Source organism: Trachurus japonicus, chromosome 3 (genome assembly GCF_045865225.1).
Source record: "Trachurus japonicus isolate A0001 chromosome 3, Traja_1.0".
Lineage (NCBI taxonomy): Eukaryota > Metazoa > Chordata > Actinopteri > Carangiformes > Carangidae > Trachurus > Trachurus japonicus.
In genome coordinates this window covers 39,324,881-39,348,743 of record NC_140909.1, presented here as the reverse complement: position 1 = coordinate 39,348,743, position 23,863 = coordinate 39,324,881, and the positions used below count along the sequence as shown (strand labels likewise).

Below are 23,863 nucleotides of genomic sequence, written 5' to 3'. Positions count from 1 at the left end.
CCAGGCTGGTTTGCATTAACTACCAGAGGGCTGGATTAGGGTGGATCCTACAGGCAACATGTGATTGGCTGTGTGTGGGGAGGCGGGCCTGTCCAAAGTTAAACATCTGGAAGCGCTTACAGCTGTTGTTCACTCATCCTGTAACTCTCAGCGAGGTGTAGTGGAATACCACTGGCAAAGAGAAGATGTCTTTTATAAAAGTAGATGCAACTTCCAACTTCTCCTACCACAACCTTCCTTATGGAATATTCTCCACAGATGATAATGTGAGTGCACTTTGTATTTTTCTCATTGATTCTAGCTCATTGATTCTACCGGACAAATTGAGGACTTGTAGTAATGATTTTCAAAATAAAGCATTATTATTATTATTATTATTATTATTATTATTATTAAAGATACATTTGGGTCAGTATTATTTACATAAAAGGACTTATTTTCATGACTTGGGATATAGCTGATGATTTGAGGGATGTGATAGGTGTGTGTGTGTGTGTGTGTGTGTGTGTGTGTGTGTGTGTGTGTGTGTGTGCGCGCGCGCGCCTTTTGCCTCTCATCATCATCACAACTGTGAAATATTAAAGTCACACAACCAATCATGCAAATGAGGATTATTCAAAGGGAAAATACAAAACTGCATAACTGCAAATACTCAAACTAATATTCTAAACTGTTTGGGGTTGAAGCAGTTGATAGATGCAGGGTAACAGAAATCATGTAGTCATATCAGTGTGTTGTATTTCCCCCAGCCCAAACATCGCATTGGTGTTGCCATTGGAGACCAGATACTGGACCTCAGCGTGATTAAGTCTTTGTTTCAAGGACCTGTGATGTCCAAACATCAGGACGTCTTTGACAAGGTGAGTTTAATGATTAAGACTATTCAGAAAAGTGGCGCCACAACTCACCTAACTTCTTGAGTCTGACATTAATCAGTCGTACTGGGCAGCACTGCAGTGAACTTCCAACTTCATCATACTACCGTACTTTAGAAAGGGCCTGGTGAAACAGCCACAGACGTGCACAGATGTACAATACATGAGTTAATATACTCCACCACCTACAAGATGTACAGTATAGGTCAAAAAATCAAGTCACAGAAAAATTCTCAGAAAGTGAGTAAAGTTTAAATTTATAGTCATGGAACTGAAGGTCACAGGATACAGATTTGACAAACACATTAAGCACAGAAACATCTGCCCACAATAGACTGATTTTCTGTATACAAGTATGTGCTGGATGAGCTTTCATTGGATTATGTGTTCATCTCAATCAGTGCTTGAGACATTCATGCTGAACATGGTCAGGATTACAGGTTATTATCATATTTTATCTTTAATCAGACTGAATGAAAAACAGCTTTCTTTTACGAGAGACAAGTGAGTTTTGTTGTATGTGAGCACATAGTGAAAATAAAGGTATTCATTAATTAATTCATTGTCATCATATTTTCATTTTTACCCTGTGTCTTACTATAAGCCCACACTGAATGCGTTCATGGCTCTGGGGTATGAGGCCTGGAGGGAGGTCAGGAGGACGTTGCAGATGTTGCTGTCCGCCAATGAGAGCACACTGAAAGATGACATCAGCCTCCGGAGCAGGTTGGTCCATCCCACAGAGAAATGAAATATATGATCTGATATGTTCATTTATCAAGAGTGATGCTAGCAATAGGTGTCACCTATAAGGAGATAATATGAAGATATATGTTTATAACATATATTAAAATATCTAGAAGATATGTTGGAACCATATATGTTGACAATATGTATTTCATTTATATACATTTATGTGACTTAGAGGCAGTTCTATTTTGTGCAGTTCCAGAAATTAATTCTTATATAGGGGGAACCCAGCCTTATAAACTGAATCTTAATAGCTGTGCTTATTTGCTGACAATGGGTTTTTTTTTTTTGGACCAATTCATTTCAGTTTTGTCTGTTTGTCTCTGCAGAGCATTTGTCCATCAGAGTGCAGCCACCATGCACCTTCCTGCAGACATCGGTGAGTGAGCCTCTCCTCCTTAGTCTCCTGTTATCATGTTACCTGTTATAGCAGTTTGTTTCATTCAGAGGCCATTTCCCTCAGCACAGCACAGTAATGCGATCTCCACCCCCTTGGCATCGTGTTTTTAAAAACCGACGTGCCATCACACTTGCTGAATAATGCATTTGCTCCAGTCAGTCTTTCATTTCAGGATGTATCTCACCTTCTGACATGGATTACTCAGTGTGGCTGTGTTACATGTTGCTCTATGCTAATGTCAGCAGCTGACAAGAGTGTGATTTCTCCACCCACATTGTTCCCCTCACTTTGATAGTTTTTCATCACAGTTTAACCCTGTAAACTCTATTGAAACAGACCAGAGATAAAGAACAGACATTGACACATCTGAGTGGCCTTGGACGGCTCATACAAGAGTCCCCACTTGAGGGTTTTGTTACTGTGGCTACAGGTTGCCCAAACCCTATGATTGATGGAGCTTTTACAAGTAATGAAATATATCACTTAAATGTCTTATGTCTGTAATGTTGCCATATATGTCACTTACTTTACTTTACTTTATTTGTTTATTTGAATGGGACAGTGCACATTAATTTGCCAGGTTGTATTGCATGATGCCCATTACACCTACACAAGCAGAAGTGTGTAGATATTGCACAAAATGTAATATATAATTGTATTTGTATTATATAAACATTTTGAACAATATATGAAGATATACCCACATGTGCACACAGTATATTTAACATATCTATATGGTGATTTTTCATGTGGTATGATATTTTATATATGATGCAAATTTGTAATATATACTGTATATATATATACATGACAATATATGACAATTCTATTTGCTTATGTGCTTTTTCTTGTCTTATGTCTTGTCTTGTGATGTCTTTTTACACATGATGAGAACATTGTCTCAGACTTTTGGATTTTGTAATATGCAAATATATTGATACACTTATATTGACAGTGTATAACTTGTGTCTAATTTGCTTCTTAAAGCAGATATCAGTGGAATGTTTTTGTTAATATAAGTCCTAAATAGTCCTATTTTCCGTCAGCAATCACTTACATGAAGTATTTCAGCCTAAACACGAGTCTCTCCGTCACTCTGCTCTGCTGTAACCCGAGGAGAAAATTTTCCTTGTGGGATACAAGTGTTATCCAATGAGGGGAGAGAACGGCATGAAGGGCTGTGTGTGCAGCCAAGGGATGCGCGTGAATGTGGTGACGTAGCACGAGGACCAATTGATGCCTGACAAGGGCGGGGGCTGCTAACTCATGGTGCGTTCAAGGAAACTCGTACTTTGTGTTTTTCCTTCCTGTGAAGTCATACCAGTTCGATCTGGTACGAGTTCACGGGTCGGAAGTTACGAGTGGCCGTTATAGGGAACTTTCACAGACAACAGGACGGTAAAAACACGAGCTACGGGTTACCTGGAACGCTACCAAGTCGTAGTTGTGACTTGAAGCTGTAACTTACGGTTTCAAAAGCCTGCCTTGAACACAGCATTAGCCGAAACGGCCGTGCCACTGATATCTGCTTTAACTAAGCAACATAAACAGGACATAGTGCTCATGTAGTGAAGAGGGTTTCCACCTCAAGGGGGCACTGTTAAGCCACATTACATTTCTCTTCCTTTTGACTTGGCACATTGAGCAGGGGTTGTCTTCAGTGACTTGAGTGAGATAGGGTGCAGGCAGTAGACGCTCCTCTTATGAACTCTCCCTTTCCTCTTCACAGGCGATTACACAGACTTCTACTCCTCCAGAGATCACGCCACCAACGTTGGCATTATGTTCCGCGGGAAGGAGAACGCTCTGATGCCAAACTGGTACGCTATCAGTCAAGCAAGCAAGAGTCACTAACAGCTGTTGATAGAGTAAACATAAAGCTTAGTGAGAGGCCTTGGTGCAAGTCCAGCGTTTGGGCCAGATATTGAGAGAAAGCCTGAAACAAATTGTTCAAGGCCCTCTGCAAACAGTGATATGTGGAGGGACATTACAAGGTTTCTCTAATTGATTTGGGCCTCAGCGCGCCAGTGTGCATTTAAACACTGCAGCGGGGCCCAGAGAGCGTCCCACAGCAGCACGCCTAAGTCACACAGCACCAGCAGCCTTCATTTATTCTAGGACCCATGTGGGAGGAATGCTAACAGGGAAGGGGCAGCTCTGTCTGACATGCTTCACTCTGGTTAAGCAGCTGATTGGCAGGCTCTTCTTCCTGGCTGTCAAATTCATGTGAAATTTCAAGGGGCAGGAGAGCAACACAGCATGTGCTTCTGAATCTGTGCATTACAGATAATGAAGTTCCAGACCCAAAATAAGCTTTTTGAAATTACCACTGGCGATGCAGAAGTCCCAAAGTACCCATGCACAAATGTAACATATATGTGCATGTATTGAATTTCATATATGCACATTTAGAATAAAAGAATGAAAATGAAGTTTTGTTTTAATGGTGTTTTCATAAACCTACACATGAAAATGATAGAAAAACACAGTATTTAGGTATACATTTTACAATGGGGATTTCATATACATATGTATCTTTATTTGTAGGTATGTGATAAATGTGATTACCAGTAATATATCTCCTTATAGGTGACATAGCAACATCATTACGGGGACATATATTCCATATATTTATTTTCTACAAATTTGGAAAGAAACTGATAAGATTGATATGATGTGATAATTTGATTCACATTTAAAACCAGCTATAATATTTATATTTATCAAAAGAATATATCATAATCCTGGGCGTCTGCAGCTCCCCTTGGTTTCTTGTAATGTTCAAAGAGTAGCTAAAAGAAAGATAAATAACAGACTTAGATTAAACTGGTTGCCAGAGACATCATCCCAAATGAATAGCTGGTTGTGTAATTTAGCTCCAGCTTTCAATATGAGCTCTGAGCCTCTCTTATGTTTGGGCTCGGGTTATGTATCCAGCCTGGGTGCATCTCTTTATCTCCATAGTTTAATATCTGATCAACCCAGAACAAAATCATATCAGTCCAATAATGTTTTCTTTCCAAAAACAGCTTAGTAATAATAACCTAACAGTGTTATTAAGCAGAGAAATAGCAGTTTTATTAAAATGTAAATGTTAATTCAATGGTTTCACTCATAAGTCCCTATACAAACATGTATGGAAAGCAGTAAAACCAAACAACAGAAATTAAGGGAGTGTCAAGGGTCCTCTTTTCTCTACCGTCTCTGATTAAGACATAAACAAAAACAATATTGGTCTGCTCCTTTAATTTGTGGCAAATGAAATAACATGCATCTCCTTTGTGGTATCACACTGTGTCACATTAAAGCAGCTGCTTTCACGCTGGGAGTGGGCCAGCTCAGCCAGTTCTCTGCTGGCAGCCACTGAGAAGCTCCTCAGGGTTCACTGCACTGATAGTGGTGTTTGAGGAGGAGAAGCTGTTCGTTGTTCTTTTTACCCATCTGTCGTTTCTCCTGCCAGCCACCAGATGATTCAGTCTTTCATTGTCAGACTTGTATCTGTAGCGGACGACTGCGCTGGAAGTGTTCAACACAACACAACTGTTTTCACAAGCCCCATAACTTGGCTGTGATAATACAGAAATATTATCAAAATGAAAGCCCCATCTCAACACAGGGCTAACACATTTCCATGAGTCGTACTCCTGAAACCAGCTGTGAATCTGCATTTGTTATGATTGCTCGCATTTATTTTCCTTTAATTAGTAATCTGAATTTGGAGATGCAGAATATTATTTGAATGTAACTGATTAAAAAACAAAAATACAGTAATTATTTATTCATGTTTCACGAAAATATTCCATGTTTCACTTAGCTCAGAGTGAAACTTCGTAGAGATGACCTGCCACACTGAGACATCCCATACACAACTGTTATATATCTGTACATACAAGTATTGAATTTGCTATACATATGGCATGTATAGGCTATATATATATATATGTTATATTGATGGGTTGATTTGATATGTGTATATGTCTATACAAATGCAATATGTATGTTTAATGAGTTAAATGTCTTTAAAGATCTCATGGTGTTCAGTTTTTGTCTGTGCTAATGGGCATTACATTTAACAGCATGATTTTAATGAATTACCCTTCAAACGTTCACATCTGTGTGCTTAACATAATTACTACTGCTGTAAAACATCATCACTGCTCTGTGGACTCTGTTGTGGTCACTGTTGTGTTAATCTGGGTGTTGTGCTGGGCAGGCTGAGGCTTCCAGTGGGATACCATGGCAGAGCATCGTCGGTGGTTGTTTCTGGGACCCCCATCCGCCGCCCCTCAGGCCAGATGAGACCTGACCAGAGTAAGATTCTTCTCACTGTTTGGTTTGTTACTTGTAACAGAGTTTCACTTGGGACATAAAACCTTTAACAAAAATCTAGCTTCAGACGACTTCATTGTCTTCATTAGTCCATATTCTATCTATTTAAGCTGCACCTGGAGCAGTGCTGAAGGCAGCAGGTGTATCTGGCCATGGTTTTAATATGTAATTGTTGTGTTTACTGCTTGAATGGAATTAGAGCAGCTGTAGCCCCTAAATTTAATATTTACCTTGTGTGAACCACATTTCTGTCCCTAAATGTGAAGTGGATTCCCCTGATGTGACTCTCTGAACAGATTTTGATTACGACACAGAGCCTGTGGCTGTTGATAACCAGTGTTTGCCTTTCCCTCTCTGTTAGCAAAACCCCCGGTGTTTGGCCCGTCGAAGCAGTTGGACATTGAGCTGGAAATGGTGATTACACTGTTTATTTAATCCAAGCACCTGTGTGTGTATGTAATGTTTGAACAGATACTGAGATAATGCCTGAGAGAAAGGACTGAATTTTGTATGATTCACAATAATGACCAACAACATACACAAGTGTGTCATGTCACTTCTTTTCCCTTCTCAGGCTTTCTTCGTTGGAGGAGGGAATAAGCTGGGAGAGCCTATTCCAATCAACAAAGCCCATGAACACATCTTTGGCGTGGTCGTCATGAATGACTGGAGTGGTAAGAGTCTCTGCACTATGTCACACCCACATCATCCTTTGTTTTGGGTGTTTGTGAACAGTTCGAGGGCTCCCTCTCACTTCATGGTGATCCAGGGATCATGCAATGCATTGCAATACATTATCAGCCACATACAGTTCTTCTAAAATGTCATAAAACTAATCTCCACCCACACACTGTAATGTATGTACTCTATATACTCAGTGTCTATATATGACATAAATCCACATACAGTATGAAATAAAACATATGTGTAAAAAAATATATATAAATCAAAACTATTGGAAATTTTAACATTTTCATATATTGACATATATTTCATGTATGTGTGGCTTTATTTTGGACATACAGCATGTTACATGAACATACATCCTACATACAGTGGGTTCCAACAGCCTCAGACCATGTTCCAGGAATGTGTAAATAGACATGTTTAAAATTAAGAAGAAAATGTATTTGCAGTTTTAATGAGCTTGCATTTATAAATTAAACATGTATCATATATTACAGACTGACATATATGTAGATACTTTTAATGAATGTAATTTTACTATTTTACTACTGTCATGTTGTAAACATATATCCAGAGGATGTGATAGTAATACAGGTGACATATTAGTCTTGATGTAGGGACATGTATTTGATATATTACTATATTTATATGTGGATAATGCCTCGTATGTCTGGTTTTAATGACAGTTTGATGGATTAAAGGTCCAATTGGCAAGGTTTATTGGCAAAATCTGCATATACTACCTATGAATATATTGTGTATAATCGCTATAAAATGAAATTCATTTGGTTTTCGTAGCCTTATAATTATTCTTTTATACATATAGCAAGCAGCCCAAACGGAAAATCACGCCAGCCAGAGAGCATGTTCTGTGAGTTTTGCATGCATAAATAAACCAAAGAAGAAGAAGGTAGAAGGAAAAAAGAAGGAGCAGGAAACAGCATACATATCATAAAATGGTTTAGATCTTCACCTCATTGCTCCATGCTCCTCAGATACTCCCAGTTGTGGTAAACAGGTTTTTTCGTCCTCAGAGGCCACCGCCACTTTACCAACGGGAGGGGTGAGTGCGAGCGATCGAGCACTGCAATCTAGAATCTGAACTCTAGATGTCACGGTTTTCCCCCCATTTTACACACTGGACCTTTAATACTTAACTAAATATTATAATACGGTATGTTCCAGGACTGAGAGTCATAAAAGTAAAGTTTGCGTGACGGGTCTGATGTATGGCCTGGCTCTGGTAATGAACCTGATGGGATGCTGCAGCATCACCAGTCAGCGGTGACGTTTCACTTAGGAGCACACTTGTTCCTTAATTTAGCTTTGCATTATAGATGTTGATGCAGTCACTTCAGATAGAGGCCGATGGAGATGGTTCCTGACTAAATGGCAGAGGCAGTCCTCATCAAAACATGAGTGGGGGATATGTATTATTGATTCAGCTGGGAATCTCTGGAGAGGACCTGCATGGTGTTGTTGCTCTCTGACTGTCATCCTCTCTAATATTACTCCTGGCACAGTTTGACTGCAGCCAGCCAAACAGTTTCCCCAGTCTCTGCCAGCTGAAGGAAATTGAATCCACAACAACACAACACAGCCACATACGTATTAATCATTATTGAAAAATGCTAAATTGGTTGTGACTCCACCATCTAATGTCTGCTGTCGTTTGATAACAAATGTCACGATGTCAAATATTTTCTAAGATTCAGTTAAATCCGAAAGGATGAAAACGCCTTCAACACAAAAGAGCAGATTTAAAACAGGGTTAAAGCTGTAGTCGTTTTAAACTTTGAGAAATAAAGAAAAAAAATAGCATGGCCTATAATAAACACTACCCCTATATCACTCTCCGTAACATAACAGAGTGCAGGGATTAAATCAACAATTAAAATTAAAAAACAATTGTGAATAAAAAACAACAAAATGGACAAATAAGATGCAACAACATTTCAAACATTAACAAAAAAAAAAAAGAGAAAGTAATATCTTTAGAGGACTAAAGATGAAGTCTTTCTCATCTCAGTTTTGGAGCCATAATAACAAACTCCCAGTAGCCTTTTTGTGACCAGCCGAGCCTTTGGAACCAGTAGAGTTGGTTAATGTACGTACTACATTAAGTGCATACATTTGGCAGTGTTAAGTTGAGTTATTCAGGTAGTTTATGTATCAGAGGATGTCGATCTTTGCTGCATATGTCAGAGGTTCTGGTGGGTTTTTAATGTTTCAGCCATTAACCTCACCAATCCTCAGTTAATTAGATCTAGCCCCCTGGACCCATAATGCAGGACATAAGTATTGATTTAGAGCTGTAGAGAAAACTGATGAATCATCACATTACAAAAGGCAGCTTTTACGTTCCCTCACTGGGTAAACAGCCTCTCATCTGGCCTTAGGCCACCACATGCACACAGACACACACTCTGAGCTCACCTGCAACAGTTTGAGAGGAACAGGGAGAGAGCAACACATACTCTATTTGATTTTCATCTGACATATGTTTAGTAGGTTAAATTAAGGTTATAAGGCATTCTGAGCAGTTTTGATAGAGCAAGCCGATAAAGATAAATGAAGTAAAAGTAGTCTTATAGATGTGTAATGAGTATCAGTGCTGTACAGTATACTGGAGTTTTTATAGCTATTGTGAATGTGAAAAATGTTTCAGTATGAGCGTGTGTTTTATGTGAATTATAATGTGTGTTTCCCTTTTTCCCAAAACACAAGTATGATAGGAATAATTTACATTTATACACATTACATCTGAATGTCCTGTGTCAACAGTGTGCAACCTCTTACTATTTGTCTGACAGCAGTGATGGTTTAAGGCCAGTTCACTGAGAGAGAGCAGTCAGATCTGGAACAACTGCAGGAGCTTCACTGAGGTTGAATAAAGATAGAAATAGGACTAGTCCAAAAAAACAACATATACACAGAAAAGGCTAATGATGCACACCTGTCATATCACTGAATAGGTTTAAATCTATAACTATACTGAGGTGAAGGCTGTGAGAGCACCAGAGGTGTCTAAAACATCTTAGATAATGCTGCACAGAATCATGGGAGAACATCGTTTAAGAGAATACATTAGAGAAGAGTAAATGAAGCAGATCACAATTAATTTTTTCAATTCCATTTAGTGAATACATTTACCTCCATCTTCACTGTCACATGTTCAATAATGGACTGTACTGAAGCCTCTGTGCCCACTGACTGCTTAGGATTTAGAAAGTCATTTAACCTAAGTACAGTAGTGAGTGTCATTTCAACACTCGTTATTAGTGACACGGGGCTAACGCACCGAGGCACTGACCTCCTCAGTTTTATAGTTTTTGATCAATCACTGTTCAATCACCATGACCATTTTTGAGATATTTTGAGATTATGATGGGTCATGGGTGTGTACTTTGTGGAATCCTCAGGCTAGAGTGTTGGAAGTGGCCTGCTGACATTTTTACACTCTACACACACGATTCTTTCCATAGATGTAGAAAGACTTGTTTTCTCTCCAACAATGTGCTCAAAAAAGCAGGGCCTCTGGCCCTCTGACTTTCTGAGAGAAGCAGAAGGGAACCCTGTTTTTAACTCGCATGAGTTTCCAAAATATTAACTCAAGAAACACTAACGACATATCAACATGTTCAGGAAGTCCTCTGGACGCTCTTGGTCTGCTTGTTTTTCTGATAGGAGCTATGGTTTTGTCACAATAAGCCCAAACGTGAGACAAGTGCCGAGGCAGAAAATGACACTATTTCTTGGCGTCTCCCTCGGCCCGGGGTGCATCTATCATCGTGACAACCCCCTCAAATTGGCAACATCTGAGCCTCAGGCCAGAACCACAGCTGAGTCCCATTTAACTGATTAGGGACTCCTCTGATAACTCTGCACTTTATCTATGTCTGACCCCTGTAGTGGCACATTATGTAATAATGTAATACATTTTCACCTCATAATGAAATAACGCTGCTTTTTGTAATAATCTGCCACATTTTAAATAAATAATACAATTACACAATACAATATAATATGAAATAAAGTTTGACATATTTTGTAAAAAAAAAAAGTTGTTACAAAATGCACCAAATTTTTACAACTTCTTTATAAAAATGTGCAACACCCACATTTTGTAATAACTGATGCAATATGTAACAACTTATTACAAAATGCTGCAAAGTTTATTACATATTGTGTTTAAGAATTTTATTACAAAATGTGGTGTTATTTCATAATGAGGTGAGAATGTATTACATTATTACATAATGCGGCATTATTATGTGGTGCTACACCCTCTATCTCCCACATGAAGTGTCTGTGAAACACAACCACACACACACATGCACGCACTCCTCTCCCACGCACAGACACACATACACACACACACACACACACACACACACACACACACACACACACACACACAGGTAACTTTATGTAATTATACTGTAGTCACATGTACACCACACAGACAGGTTGACAGCTCCTCAATGTCAGCGCTCTGTCTGATTAGCTTTTTCTTAACCCTAAGGTTGTGGGTTTGATTCCCCTGTTGACAGAGATCACACCCCCGGCAGCGGCCCCTGTGGCACTCTCAAAATCTCTGCAAGGAAATGTTCTACTTTTTCTTTTATTAGTCATTTGGCAGAGACCTCATTAGCCCTGTATGTGTAAAGCACAGCAGCTATTACAGCTTTATAGCCTGTGACAGAATGAAGTGTAAAAAGGAGCAGCAGCTTTTTCATTAAGGACTGAATCTACAGGCTCAGCTCCTTTGGCTAGCACAGTGTATACAGTACATGTACTGTATACAGTACAGACACTTAGAATATGTAGACTGCAGTATTCCCTCACTCAAAGGTGAAGGGGTGATTCTTGAACAATAAAATAGAGGTCTTAATATCAATTAATTCACTTTAGATAAGAGTCACACTGTAGTTGACTCAAGGGAGATTATATTAAAATCCATTATATGCATACATCAGACAGTAGTGCCACAGTTTTGGATGACATGCAACACTTTTCCCAGACTGAATATTTCAGGAACAGCCCGTCACACTGGTGCACAGATATGTCCAGACAGTCGGCTCGGCTTGTGTTTTGTTTTGGACTGTGCAGCAGCTACAGTGTTGGAGATTCAGTCTCAGGCTGTGACATTTCTGCTGAATGTGCAGCAGAAGTTAACTTTCTGTACTTGACTGCTGAAGCCCTCAAGAGATCAGTTTGAGCAGAGTTCACCACAGGCTCTCTGGAATATTTGCCATCCTAAAATTTCAACCATAGAACTCCATGCTATATTAAATGCACCACCACCACCACCCCCAAAAAAACCTCCCAACCTCAACACGCTCACCTTTTTATCCCCTTCCCTACTGTTGTCAGTGGTGCACAGTGGTTTAAGTGAAGAGTCTCTTCTTAAAGGTTCACAGTGGGTGAGGGGCTGACGACACTGAGAGCTGACGAGCAGTAAAGCTCTCACAGCTGAAGATTATCTCTCCGTTGCTTCATTAGCCCCACAGTGCAGGAGACTTATGGGTGCACACGGGTGTGGGACGATAATGGCATCATAGGACTGAGCTCATAAATCTGAGTATAAGCTGGAGTGTAACTAACTACATCTATTCAAGGACTGTACAATTTTTCCATTTCCTGCTGCTGGAGACTTTTTCTTTACAATATTTGAGGGGGAACTACCTTTTACACTACTGTATTTATTTCACTTTATCCAATACGAAACAGATGATTATTCAGACTTCATTTATATAGCATTTTCATACAAACAACGCAACACAAATTGCTTCACATGATAAAAGAAATAAAACATACCAAACTCCTCTCTCACCCACACAAGCACACACACAACAACACAAGTAGCAACAAGTAACAAATAAAAACAATAGAAAAATAAAACTTTTTGTTTTAGTCTATAAGCCCTTATCTTCTGCATATAGAAAAGATAATAATATATATAAATGTATATTTATGTATATTTGTTGTTTGTTTTATTACCATATTGAAGTATGTAAAGGGATATTTCAACATTTTGGAAAATTGGCCCATTGCCATAATCCCACGCTCTGGTGGACAAGTTGTGATCTGCACATTCACCACGCTATGAGATAATAAACTATGGGGATTTTGACAATGGGCCAGTTTGACAAACTGTTGAACTATCCCATTAAAATTAGCTGCCTCTCAAACAATAAGGTCCTATTGCTACACTGGATTGGAAGTTCTTTATCATCATTTTCTAAATCATTATATTATATTAGTATTGTTGCCATAACAGCAATTAGCTATGAGCTGGCTATTTAAGAGAAATGTATTCTTGAAAGATATATTCAAACAGATACATCCAAACCACTTTGAAAAATGTGTGCAAAGTGTGGCTACCAAGGTTTTAGTCTGTTTTATGTAAATAACCGGTTTCTGGTTGAGTCATTATTATGTTGATCATTACTAGGAGCAAATGAAGCACTTGCATATCAACTAAATGTATAAATTAAAGTGTTAATTTTACATGTGAGTGGGTTTACAGTACGCAGCAGCCAGAGTGAGGTAGCACAGATGGTGTTTGCGTGGCTCATAGAGCTGAGAAGACTCTCTGACTGACGAACTTTTCATTGTTTTGAGAGATGAATTTTTCACACAGTTACAACAGTGAGGTTGGGAGGGGGCAGGAGCAGCAGTGACTACAGAGCACAAGCTGTTTAGTCACAGTCCAGCTCCTCATCACACCTTTGGCTGGGGCTCTCTGGGACCCTGAATACCAATCAAATCAGTTTGAATCAAAGCTGGACATAGCAAACTTATCTATCCATGTTCTTCTGTTATTTATAGTTCTTTTTTCTGAGTCATGATCTGCCAACTAATGCTGTAACACTTGTTGTGTGTGTGCGTTGTGTTGCTTCTCAGCCAGGGACATCCAGTCGTGGGAATACGTTCCTCTGGGCCCGTTCCTGGGGAAGAACTTCGGGACAACGATCTCACCCTGGGTGGTCCCTATGGAGGCACTGCTACCATTTGCACAGCCCAACGCCATTCAGGTGAGTTCAAGGGTCACATGATCAGCATGTAGAACAAAATGTTTGTTTTTTTTAAATATATTTTTTAGGGGCTTTTTTGCCTTTTAATGGACAGGATAGTTCAGAGAGTGACAGGAAATGGGAGGCAGAGAGGGGGGAATGACAATGACACGCAGGATAGGGCCGCTCGGCGCGGGATTCGAACTGGGGTCGCCTGCAGTGAGGACTATAGCCTCAACACATGGGGCGGGTGCTCTACCAACTGAGCTAAACAATGCCCCAGAACAAAAATGTTTTTATCAGACCTTCAACTTCACCTCACTGGATCAAACCGAGGCAGGTGAACAGGACCTGTCATGGTCACTTGTGTCAAAACATACGTACAAAGTAAACTGAGGCTGTCCTACGGTAAAAAACAAAACAAAACAAAAAAAACAAGCCGATGTGCGGCAGATACAACAGTAACAGTTAGAATTTGTTGCTACACAATATTTAGCGGTCATGACAGCAGCAAGGCAATAACTGCTGTGATAGGTTAAGAAACTTTGAGGACAACATGTTCACTTGCTGCCTAATATATCCCACAGACTAACAGGTGCCATAATGAAGTGTTATTGACTTCACTTGTCAATCCTCATAACATTAGGCCTGATTGGTATAATTGAAATATTATAGAAATATCACTTTTTTGAAGGCTCTTTAACATATATTTGGGTGTTTGTCTTGCCTTCCAGCCCCCAAAATGTGAGAATTGACAAATAAATCTGTAATGTTTAGGCTCCTGAGGTTGAAATCCATGTGGTTTTACGAGCTGTTCCCTCAGTTGTCATTCCATGATGTCCGGTACCAGTAGAAGGGGCGGGGCAAGCAGTGGTTCATTTGCATTTAAAGGAATAGACACTGAAACCAGCCGTTCTGAACAGGGCTGTTTTGAAAGGATGAAAAGATCTGTGATGTTTGATCCTTGGGGGATTTTGACCAAAGCATGTCACAGACATGTCTTTAAGACACCTGGGGCAGAATATGTCTCCTTTAACCCTTGTGTCACACATTCAAACACATACACTCAATATTAAAAGAATACACAAAGAAAGACAGCTGATGGTGCTGAACCCTCTGAGCCAAACTCTTCCACTGAACTGAGAGTCTCAGACCTCCCTTCATTGTCTTCAAACCAGACTGATTACCAACCGCTGAGCTCCACCTCACAGGCGCAGCATATCTACTTGATGAGCAGAGTGAGCTGTGAAAAAAGACAAAAAATAACTTTTCATGTCAATCCATAACAGTAAGGTATATGGCACGACACAGCATGGTCTGGTTCGGAGCTGGAGTAGAGAGGAGAGAGGGGAGGGAGCTGGCATCAGCAAACGCCATAGGAGAATAACAATATAGCAGTTATTGACACTCAGCCTGAGGAAGGAAGTCTAACAGAGCTGTTTGAGCCTTGTGTGCTCAGTCTAACATGTGCACCTTTCTATAATGGACTAGTTTGATTGAGAAATCAGCATCCAAACCCTCTGGAGCCACCCTCAGGGTAAATGTTAGTAGCGTTGTGTAGTTAGTGGATGACTGACTCGTCTGTGTGGCGAGCAACAGACTCCATGTTCCTGCATCTGATTTCTGTTTCTCCTCCCTTTGCAGGATCCAGAGCCCCTCCCCTACCTGCAACACCACGATCCTTACACGTTCAACATTAACCTGTTTGTGTCAATTAAAGGTACTGTACACACTGTAATGCTTTCACTGTGATGAACACACACACGCACACACACACACACACACACACACACACACACACACACACACACACACACACACACACACACACACACACACACACACACACACACACACACACACACACACACAGCATTAAAGCCCTGAGGCGATCCATGGTAATGAGTACAGCCATTAAATTCCTCATGTCTCTCTCTCTCTTCTCTCTCCATACCTTTCTCATCCATGATGCTTAATATTTTACCACCTGTACTTTCCTCCAGTGTCTCTGAAGGTTTTCATTTCTTCCAAACATAAAAGTTTAATTTTAACGGTGAAAGTATTTTAGGTCGGGCTCCAATCTTAAAAATGAAATATTAAAAATTTATAATTTTCCCAGTATTAAGTCTAACTGTGTGTTACTGTATAATGCCACAGACTGTGTACTGATGCCTCTGAAGACGTGGTCTGGGACGACAAACACATACATTGCAGCACACCTTGCCATCATGTGTTTCATACACGCATGTGGCACAACAGCACAGCCCGCAGCCATGTTTTAGCTTTCCGCTAGTACTGTTTAGAAACTCCAGGAACCTGGCCTTAGCAGGCTGCTACTGTACCTGTCCTGGTGAGGTACAGTAAGTTCTCTCCACCTCTGAATATTGATATCAACATATTGATCTGAGGGGACGTTCAAACACATCTGCATCTGTGCTTTATCGCAAAACATGTGGGACAAAGTACTTCAATGACATCCATGTGTTCAGCAGTTCTAACTGATGCTGAACTAACCTGCTCTGGAGCAGGTTAACTTCAGAAGATCAGATCAGTATTACTGACCAATCAGATCATTGGAAAAATAGAGGCATTATTACTACAGGATCCTGACAAGGACAAAAGAGGTTACAATGAAGTGATCAATAATACTGATCAGCACATTTATAAAGAAGGTGGAGTTTGCATGTTCTCCCTGTGTCTGTGTGGGTTTTGTGCAGGTTCTTCAGCTTCCTCCCACAGTCCAGACACATGCACACTAGGTTGATATGGATGAATGGATGATGGATGATTAACATTTATATAAATCAGTGGAGTTGTTTTTCTGTTCCAGACCTTGCATGTGTAGCTATGTGAAGGCTTTTATCATTATACTACAATCTGTCCAAACCATTATAGCTTCACTTTAACTGAACAAAGATTCTTGAATGCAACAGTAATGATGATTTCAATCTTTTTGATCCACACACGGATCGATATTTTCATGTAGGTCAGACATGACAGTCTGACACTAACCTCAGTTTTTATTTTTTCACTGACATGTTCACAATTTGTTCAACATCAGAAAAATAGAATGAAAATACTCAATATGATTTAGATTTATTGGTAGGTAATAAAGGTAATAAATGTGAACATATTTTTTTGTACTTGTTTAATTAATTAATTATACTCCAGCTTTAACGGGATATTTCAACATTTTGGCAAATTTGGCTATTGCCATAATCTATATAGTCTTAGGGGTAGAATCATTACCTTTAATTGTCGGTGCAAGCTGTTTTTAGATCAGCAGGGCAGATGAGCTCTGCATGGTGTGCGGTATTTCTGGGCTTTCCCTCATCAAACTCATCAAATACACAATCCAACAACTCCAAACACTTTCATGGACAAGTTGTGACATTCACCATGCTACGAGATAATAACGTTACGAGACAGAGTTGTTTTTGAGGTAAATATGTAACAGGAACTACATTCCTGACACGGCTGCTGGGCAGAGTGACTTCAAAAGCAAAAGTAGTTCATTTGCTTAATGTGTCGTAATGTTACATAATTATATGCTATTATTTCATAACATGGTGTCTGTGCAGGTCACAACTTGTCCACGAGAGCGTTTTGGAGTTGTTGGATTGTGTTTTTAGTTTGATGAGGGAAATGTAGAAATACCATTAGCCTCTGTTGCATTAGCTGAGCAGCTCGCGTCTCTTCCCCGCCTATCTAAAAATAGCTTGCACTGACAAGGTAATGAACCTACTGCTATGACTGTAGGGATTATGGCAATGGGCCAATTTGCCAAAATGTTGAACTATCCCTTTAAATGCTATATGTTTGACATCTTGTAAAAAAAAATAAATAAAAAGGTTGTTACAAAATGCACCAAATTATTACATTTTCACACCCGCAACACCCGCATTTTGTAATAACTGATGCAATATGATGATGCAATATCCCTTTAATGGAAGTGAAAACAAATATTATGATGATGAATATGAATGAGTATTCCTTCATGGGTTTGAAGCAAACATCACTTTTTTTTTAACTCTAATTGTCGCCTTTAATGGAGATCACAGTAGAGAGAGGCAGAAAATGAGGAGAGAGAGTTGGGGATGAACATGTAGTAAATGGCCACTCTGGTCAGGTGCCAAGCAGCAGCCTCATGTTCATACAGTACACCCTCTGACCACTCATCCTCACAATGTTGACAGTGCTTCTTTTCACCACGCCAGGATGATTTAAATGTCACAGTTCACAGCTGCATCTTAACAGTAATATGAAATGTTTCACTTGAAGTAACCTTTGCTGTCTGGTCTTTAAGGGCAGGGCATGGCGGAGGCAGCAACCATCTGCAAGTCCAACTTTAAGGTGAGAATCTCGTCTAAGCCACGCCCACTGTGCTGCATGATGTGTTAAAGGAAAACTAATGCTAAAATACTACTAATAGATTACAGAGAGGTTGCAACTAATGATTATAATGTGTTCCTAATCAAATACCTGTTGATGTGTCAGAGTTAGTATCCATCTAATTTGACTGCCATGACCTAAAAGGTCTGAACCCACAGTAGCTGTTTGCAGTGATGAAGTTACTAGGAGGCAGGTTCACACTAACTGATGAGGCAAAATATCAAAAGTTAAAAAATAGCCTTTCTTATTTTATCTTATTTGTATTAGTTTTTCAGATTTTGAATTGCAACACATTGAAGTTGGAATTCATCAGCTTCATTGGCTCCTCTGTTAACAGCACCCATATGAGGAGATTCACTGTCATTTCAAAAGTGGAATACTTCCTATTCTTGCTTGATGTATTACTTCAACTGCTCAATGCTTCAAGGTCTCCTCAATGTCCTGCTTTACATTCCATAATGTGCCAAAACATTTCCAATGGGTCTCATGGGACAAGATGGTGATTGAACCATTAATCTCTCTAATTTTTGCTCAATCTCCAGAGCCACAACTTCCCAAATGTAGAACTGAATAAAACTTTACTTTGTTGCATTCACCCCACAAAACAAGTGACCCATGTAAGAAAAATGCCACCCCCTCCTATGTTCATCAAGTGATAATATGTAAATAGATAAATAACATTTTAAAGGCTTACTTTATTTTCATCTGTAAAATTTCTATTCTTTACTTTTCTTCATCTGCCCTGTCATTAACTATATAACCAATAACCTTTTCTACAGTATGAGTGTGCTCTAGTTTAATTTCTGGTTATATTATTGTAATAAGTTACAAGCCCTGTTGCCAGGGGCCATCACTATAAAACATACGCCTTAATGATAATAATGTTAAAGTTGGTACTGCAGACTAACCCAGGAGCACATCTGTCCTTGATCCAAACTGTTTTAACCTCTCTCTATCAACTCCTGATCTTCTGGTCTCCTCTCTGTGTCACTAGTACATGTACTGGACCATGAAGCAGCAGCTCGCCCATCATACAGTCAACGGCTGCAACGTCAGACCAGGAGACCTGCTGGCTTCTGGGACTATCAGTGGACCTGTGAGTGTCTGCATGTAGAGTATACACTTGTTTTTTTTGGGGGGGGGTTGAAGACAGTGTATAGCCTATGCTGTTTGACATGGTATATTACTGCTGTAAGACATCATGGTGAATTCAGGCCTGACATTCAATGGGAGAAACCTGCAGCAGGGTGGGGACCGCCTGTCTTAGAAACAGGGGATGAGAGAGACAGAGACTGTGACCATGACCAGTTGTACTCATAGGTAATGACGATACCATATGAATTGTTATGGTTATAACTCTAATAGACCAATAAAGTGCAAAATAGTAAAGCAATAAATTAACATAGTAATAATTATTATAGTGGCAGTGCTGAGAGGCAGAAAGAGAGAGAGAGCTCAGTGGATAACAGGAATCCCCCAGTCATCTGTGTCTACAGCAGCATAACTAAGCAATGGACTCGCTAGCTCTATCTATAAGTCTGACCAGAGGACAGTTTGAAGCCTGATCTTTAACACTCAGACTAAATAAGCTTTCTGTATAAACGCACAAACTTCACCATCCAACTATTAAATTCAGTTATTGGACGACTCCACAGGTTGGTGTGACAGTGCTGATACTGAAACTTATTTCTCTTCAATTATCTCATCACGTCACTCAAGCTAATATCTTGTCCCCATACCAATCTGGATTTCGACCTAACTTCTCCACATCTACAGCTCTTCTTAAATTCACAAATGATTTATTTTCTGCTTTTGACACTGGCTAACTTACTGGCGCAATATTCATTGATTTAACTAAAGCCTTTGATTTAGTTGATCATTATCTTCTTCTTGATAAACTTAATCATATTGGTCTGAATAAGAATGCTGTCCTCTGGTTCAACTCCTATCTTCATAATAGATATCAATATGTTTCTGTTAATGGTTGTCTATCTAGCCATATGTTAGTTGAAACGGGTGTTCCACAAGGTTCTATTTTGGGTCCACTGCTCTTTTCTATTTTCATTAATGATCTTCCCCAATTGTGTTCAACTTGTCATGCCCATCTTTATGCTGATGACACCGTCATCTATCACTCAAATCATGATATATCACAAATCCAGTACAATTTACAGCATGATTTTAATATGGTTCAACACTGGTTTAACAACAATAGACTTGTTCTTAATCTGAAAAAGACCTGTTTAATGGTGTTTGGCACAAAACATAGCTTATCACACTCACCTGAACTATCCATTAATTTCTGTGATGGAGCTTCAGTTGATAGATGTGATGAATTTAAATACCTCGGACTCTGGCTGGACCCCGAGCTCACCTTTAAACCACATATTGATTATGTTTGCAAAAGAATTTATGGTCACTTGGGTTCTCTTTATCGTAGCATTAACTGTTTTTCATTTCAAGTCAGGAAAAGGGTAGTTACACAACTGATACTTCCTATACTTGATTATGCAGATATTGTGTATCAAAACACCACTGACTCCATCCTCAAACCTCTCAATATTTTAACTAACTCTTTATGCAGATTTGTCTTGAGATGCCCATTTAAAACCCACCACTGCCTTATGTATGATGCCCTCACCTGGCTCCATCCTAAACCCAGGCGTCAGTTTCATTGGTTTTTGTTTCTTCATAAATGTATCTACTCAGAAGTCCCACCGTACTTAAAACAGTTGTTGGTCCCTTATACATCTCCCTACCCCCTTAGACACACAGCAAATTTATTTTTCACGGTGCCTATGATTCATAAAGAAATTGGCCGCCGATCTTTCAAATACAAAGCTCCATCTGATTGGAACAATCTTCCCCCTGTGTTAAAGTCCATCACCTCCTTCTATATCTTTCGAACAGATCTATTTTCCCAATTAAGAACAGGTTGCTCATGTTTTTGATGCAGTGGTTTACTGTTGCCTCCGATGTGTGTTGCTCTTGTTATTGGGGCAGACCCATTTGTGTATTTGTGTACTTGCTCATGTGTATACTTGCTCACATCTACATTTACACAGTATGTAGGTTTATGTGCATTTTCAGTGTAAGTCTATGATAAGTTGGGTGGGGTTTGGGGGTTGGTGAAGTGGGTGAGCAGTGTGCTGTGCTTTGTGTCTCTGTGTGTTTTGTATCATTGTAATAGTATGTCTTGTTTGTGTATTGTTTGCATTGTTTCTGTATAGGGACCCCCTCGAAAACGAGATGCTGCATCTCAAGGGGCTATCCTAAATAAACTTAAACCAGAATGCTTTATTGTGTCCTTCTAACAGGATCCAGAGAGTTTCGGCTCCATGCTGGAGCTGTCATGGAGAGGATCTAAGAGCATCGATTTGGGAGGAGGAGAAACCAGAACCTTCCTGAAGGATGGAGATGAAGTCACTCTCACAGGTTAGCAGCTGGACCATTCATCACTCAACTTACAGAGTGATGCTTCAATCATTATTATCAAGTCAAGTGGATGGGTGCACTCAAATGTTGGTCAGGAGAATTCTTGATGATATATGAATGAATGAATGTTTTATTTTCGTGTCATGCCACCACTGTGGCCCATCCCATATGAGATTACAAGACACAATAACAAATACAAAAAAACAAAAACTAGACAGTCCTTCCTGTTGGTGCTACCTGCCACACAGGTGTGACATAAATAAACAATTTAAGATTACTTTCAGTACTCAACTATATATCGCTCTTCATCTCATTGCCCAAGCCTTTTCAAGAAATAAAGAAAATGCAAAAATATTCAAATGAAAAAGAAGTTTTAGCTTCTCAGCATCGTCTAACCACACAAATTCGTTATTTGGATCTACTTTACTAAACAATTTTTGTCTTATATAGAGTCATAGAAAGGACAGTAGAACACAATGAATTTCATTCTCCACCTCTTGGATGTCACATAAATTACAAATTCTATCATCTTCTGCTGTGCCAATATCTGCCTGTCTCGATATGAAGACCAAGAATACCAGCTCTCAATTGAGCACACAGGGATCTTTTCTTTTTAGAAAAATTATACAAAACATAATTTTCTGGGCCAAATACCTGTTTTATTTCACAGTAAGTACGCAGTTTTGGTTTACCCCACGTATCTAATGCCCATCTATCTTTACTTTGTTGAAAAATAATTTATTTTAATACATTAATCTCAACTTTCTCTTTGTTTTAATAATGGTCTTCATATCCAGCTCTCAGCAAGATGTCATATATGTCCCTATCCCATGCCCCATTGGTCAGAGTGTCCCACTCAAAGATTTTTCTTGCAATCCACGATTTAATCCTAGTATCCTGTACTATACTGTACTATGTTATAATGTTGTCCCATCTCTTCTTCTGTCCAGGTTACTGTCAAGGAGATGGCTACAGGGTGGGCTTTGGACCCTGCATGGCCTCCATCCTACCTGCCCTGTAGCACTGAAACACACATACTGTTACTCATGGGCATTCAGCATACATACTGGAGGAAACACCTACAACCTCAACCTGCTTTGATGTTTACTGTCCATTAATGAAAATGACAAAGGGCTGGATAACAAAAAAATATTATCAAATGAATCCTTTTTTTCCATATCAATTGGTTTTTAAAATCCTCAGAATCTGCTCAAATAAGTTTTTAAAACACAATAAACCAGCGAAGAGAAGTGGCTTTATCTACGTACAACCACTAACTTCATTGGATAAGGGGATGAGACAGACTGAAAATGAATGGAGATATTACACGTGTATCTGTGATGGGAAGCTGTGGAGTTTCAACCCTGCAGCAGGCAGCTGACAGGAGAGAAAGTTCACTCATTCATCTGTTTGTGTGGACTTTAGCCTCAGATCAGTTGTCTGTGGTCGCTTTGATCCTGGCAGTGGATGTCTGCAGATAGCTGAAACATCCGTTACTGACGGTGCATGTGCAGTTGTATGCCAAAGCATTTTTGTGTGTTATGTCCTTGTGCTTTGACCATAAAATATGTTTATGTGTCAAGATTTTAGTTATTTTGCATTTGCTGACGTTAAAGGGATAGTTCACCCAAAATTGAAATTTCCATGGCCAGGATAAACTCTGAGATTATTTATCTGAGTCCAACTGGATTCAGTTTAATCAATTGAAATAAATCTACACTGGACTTGATACCCAGCCCCAAAGACATCAACCAACCCCTCTCTCACATCTCATACATATCTCTCTTAAAATGACATCTCTGTTTTGAAATGACATGTTTCCAGCTGTGTGTTAATAATTGAAGAGCTTTTCTCAAATGCAGTCTGTAGAGTTGTAGTGACCTTGTTATTGAAATCCTCTGCAATATTCATCCAGCTGAGGGATTCTCCCACTACATCACATCACAGTGTTACTGCAGAACCAGGATCAGTGTTAT

At 39.4% G+C, this 23,863-nt stretch overlaps 1 protein-coding gene across 1 annotated transcript; it reads left to right on the top strand.

The window, feature by feature from the left end:
* The first annotated feature begins 173 nt into the window (after positions 1 to 173).
* fah (fumarylacetoacetate hydrolase (fumarylacetoacetase)) lies at positions 174 to 23,091 on the top strand. The gene is made up of 14 exons (XM_085772548.1): positions 174 to 266; positions 750 to 860; positions 1,480 to 1,601; positions 1,955 to 2,004; positions 3,755 to 3,845; positions 6,239 to 6,336; positions 6,716 to 6,768; positions 6,929 to 7,028; positions 13,951 to 14,081; positions 15,705 to 15,780; positions 18,367 to 18,413; positions 19,447 to 19,548; positions 21,770 to 21,887; positions 22,838 to 23,091. Exons 1-14 carry the CDS (start codon positions 186 to 188, stop codon positions 22,906 to 22,908), a joined length of 1,251 nt encoding a protein of 416 aa, XP_085628674.1. The 5' UTR covers positions 174 to 185; the 3' UTR covers positions 22,909 to 23,091.
* The last annotated feature ends 772 nt before the right edge of the window (positions 23,092 to 23,863 follow it).

Coding starts and splice junctions, on each gene's coding strand:
- fah (XM_085772548.1), top strand. CDS start 186: ATGTCTTTTATAAAAGTAGATGCAACTTCCAACTTCTCCTACCACAAC. Junction 3,846..6,238: donor AACGCTCTGATGCCAAACTG/GTACGCTATCAG, acceptor TGTGCTGGGCAG/GCTGAGGCTTCCAGTGGGAT. Junction 6,337..6,715: donor CCAGATGAGACCTGACCAGA/GTAAGATTCTTC, acceptor CCTCTCTGTTAG/CAAAACCCCCGGTGTTTGGC.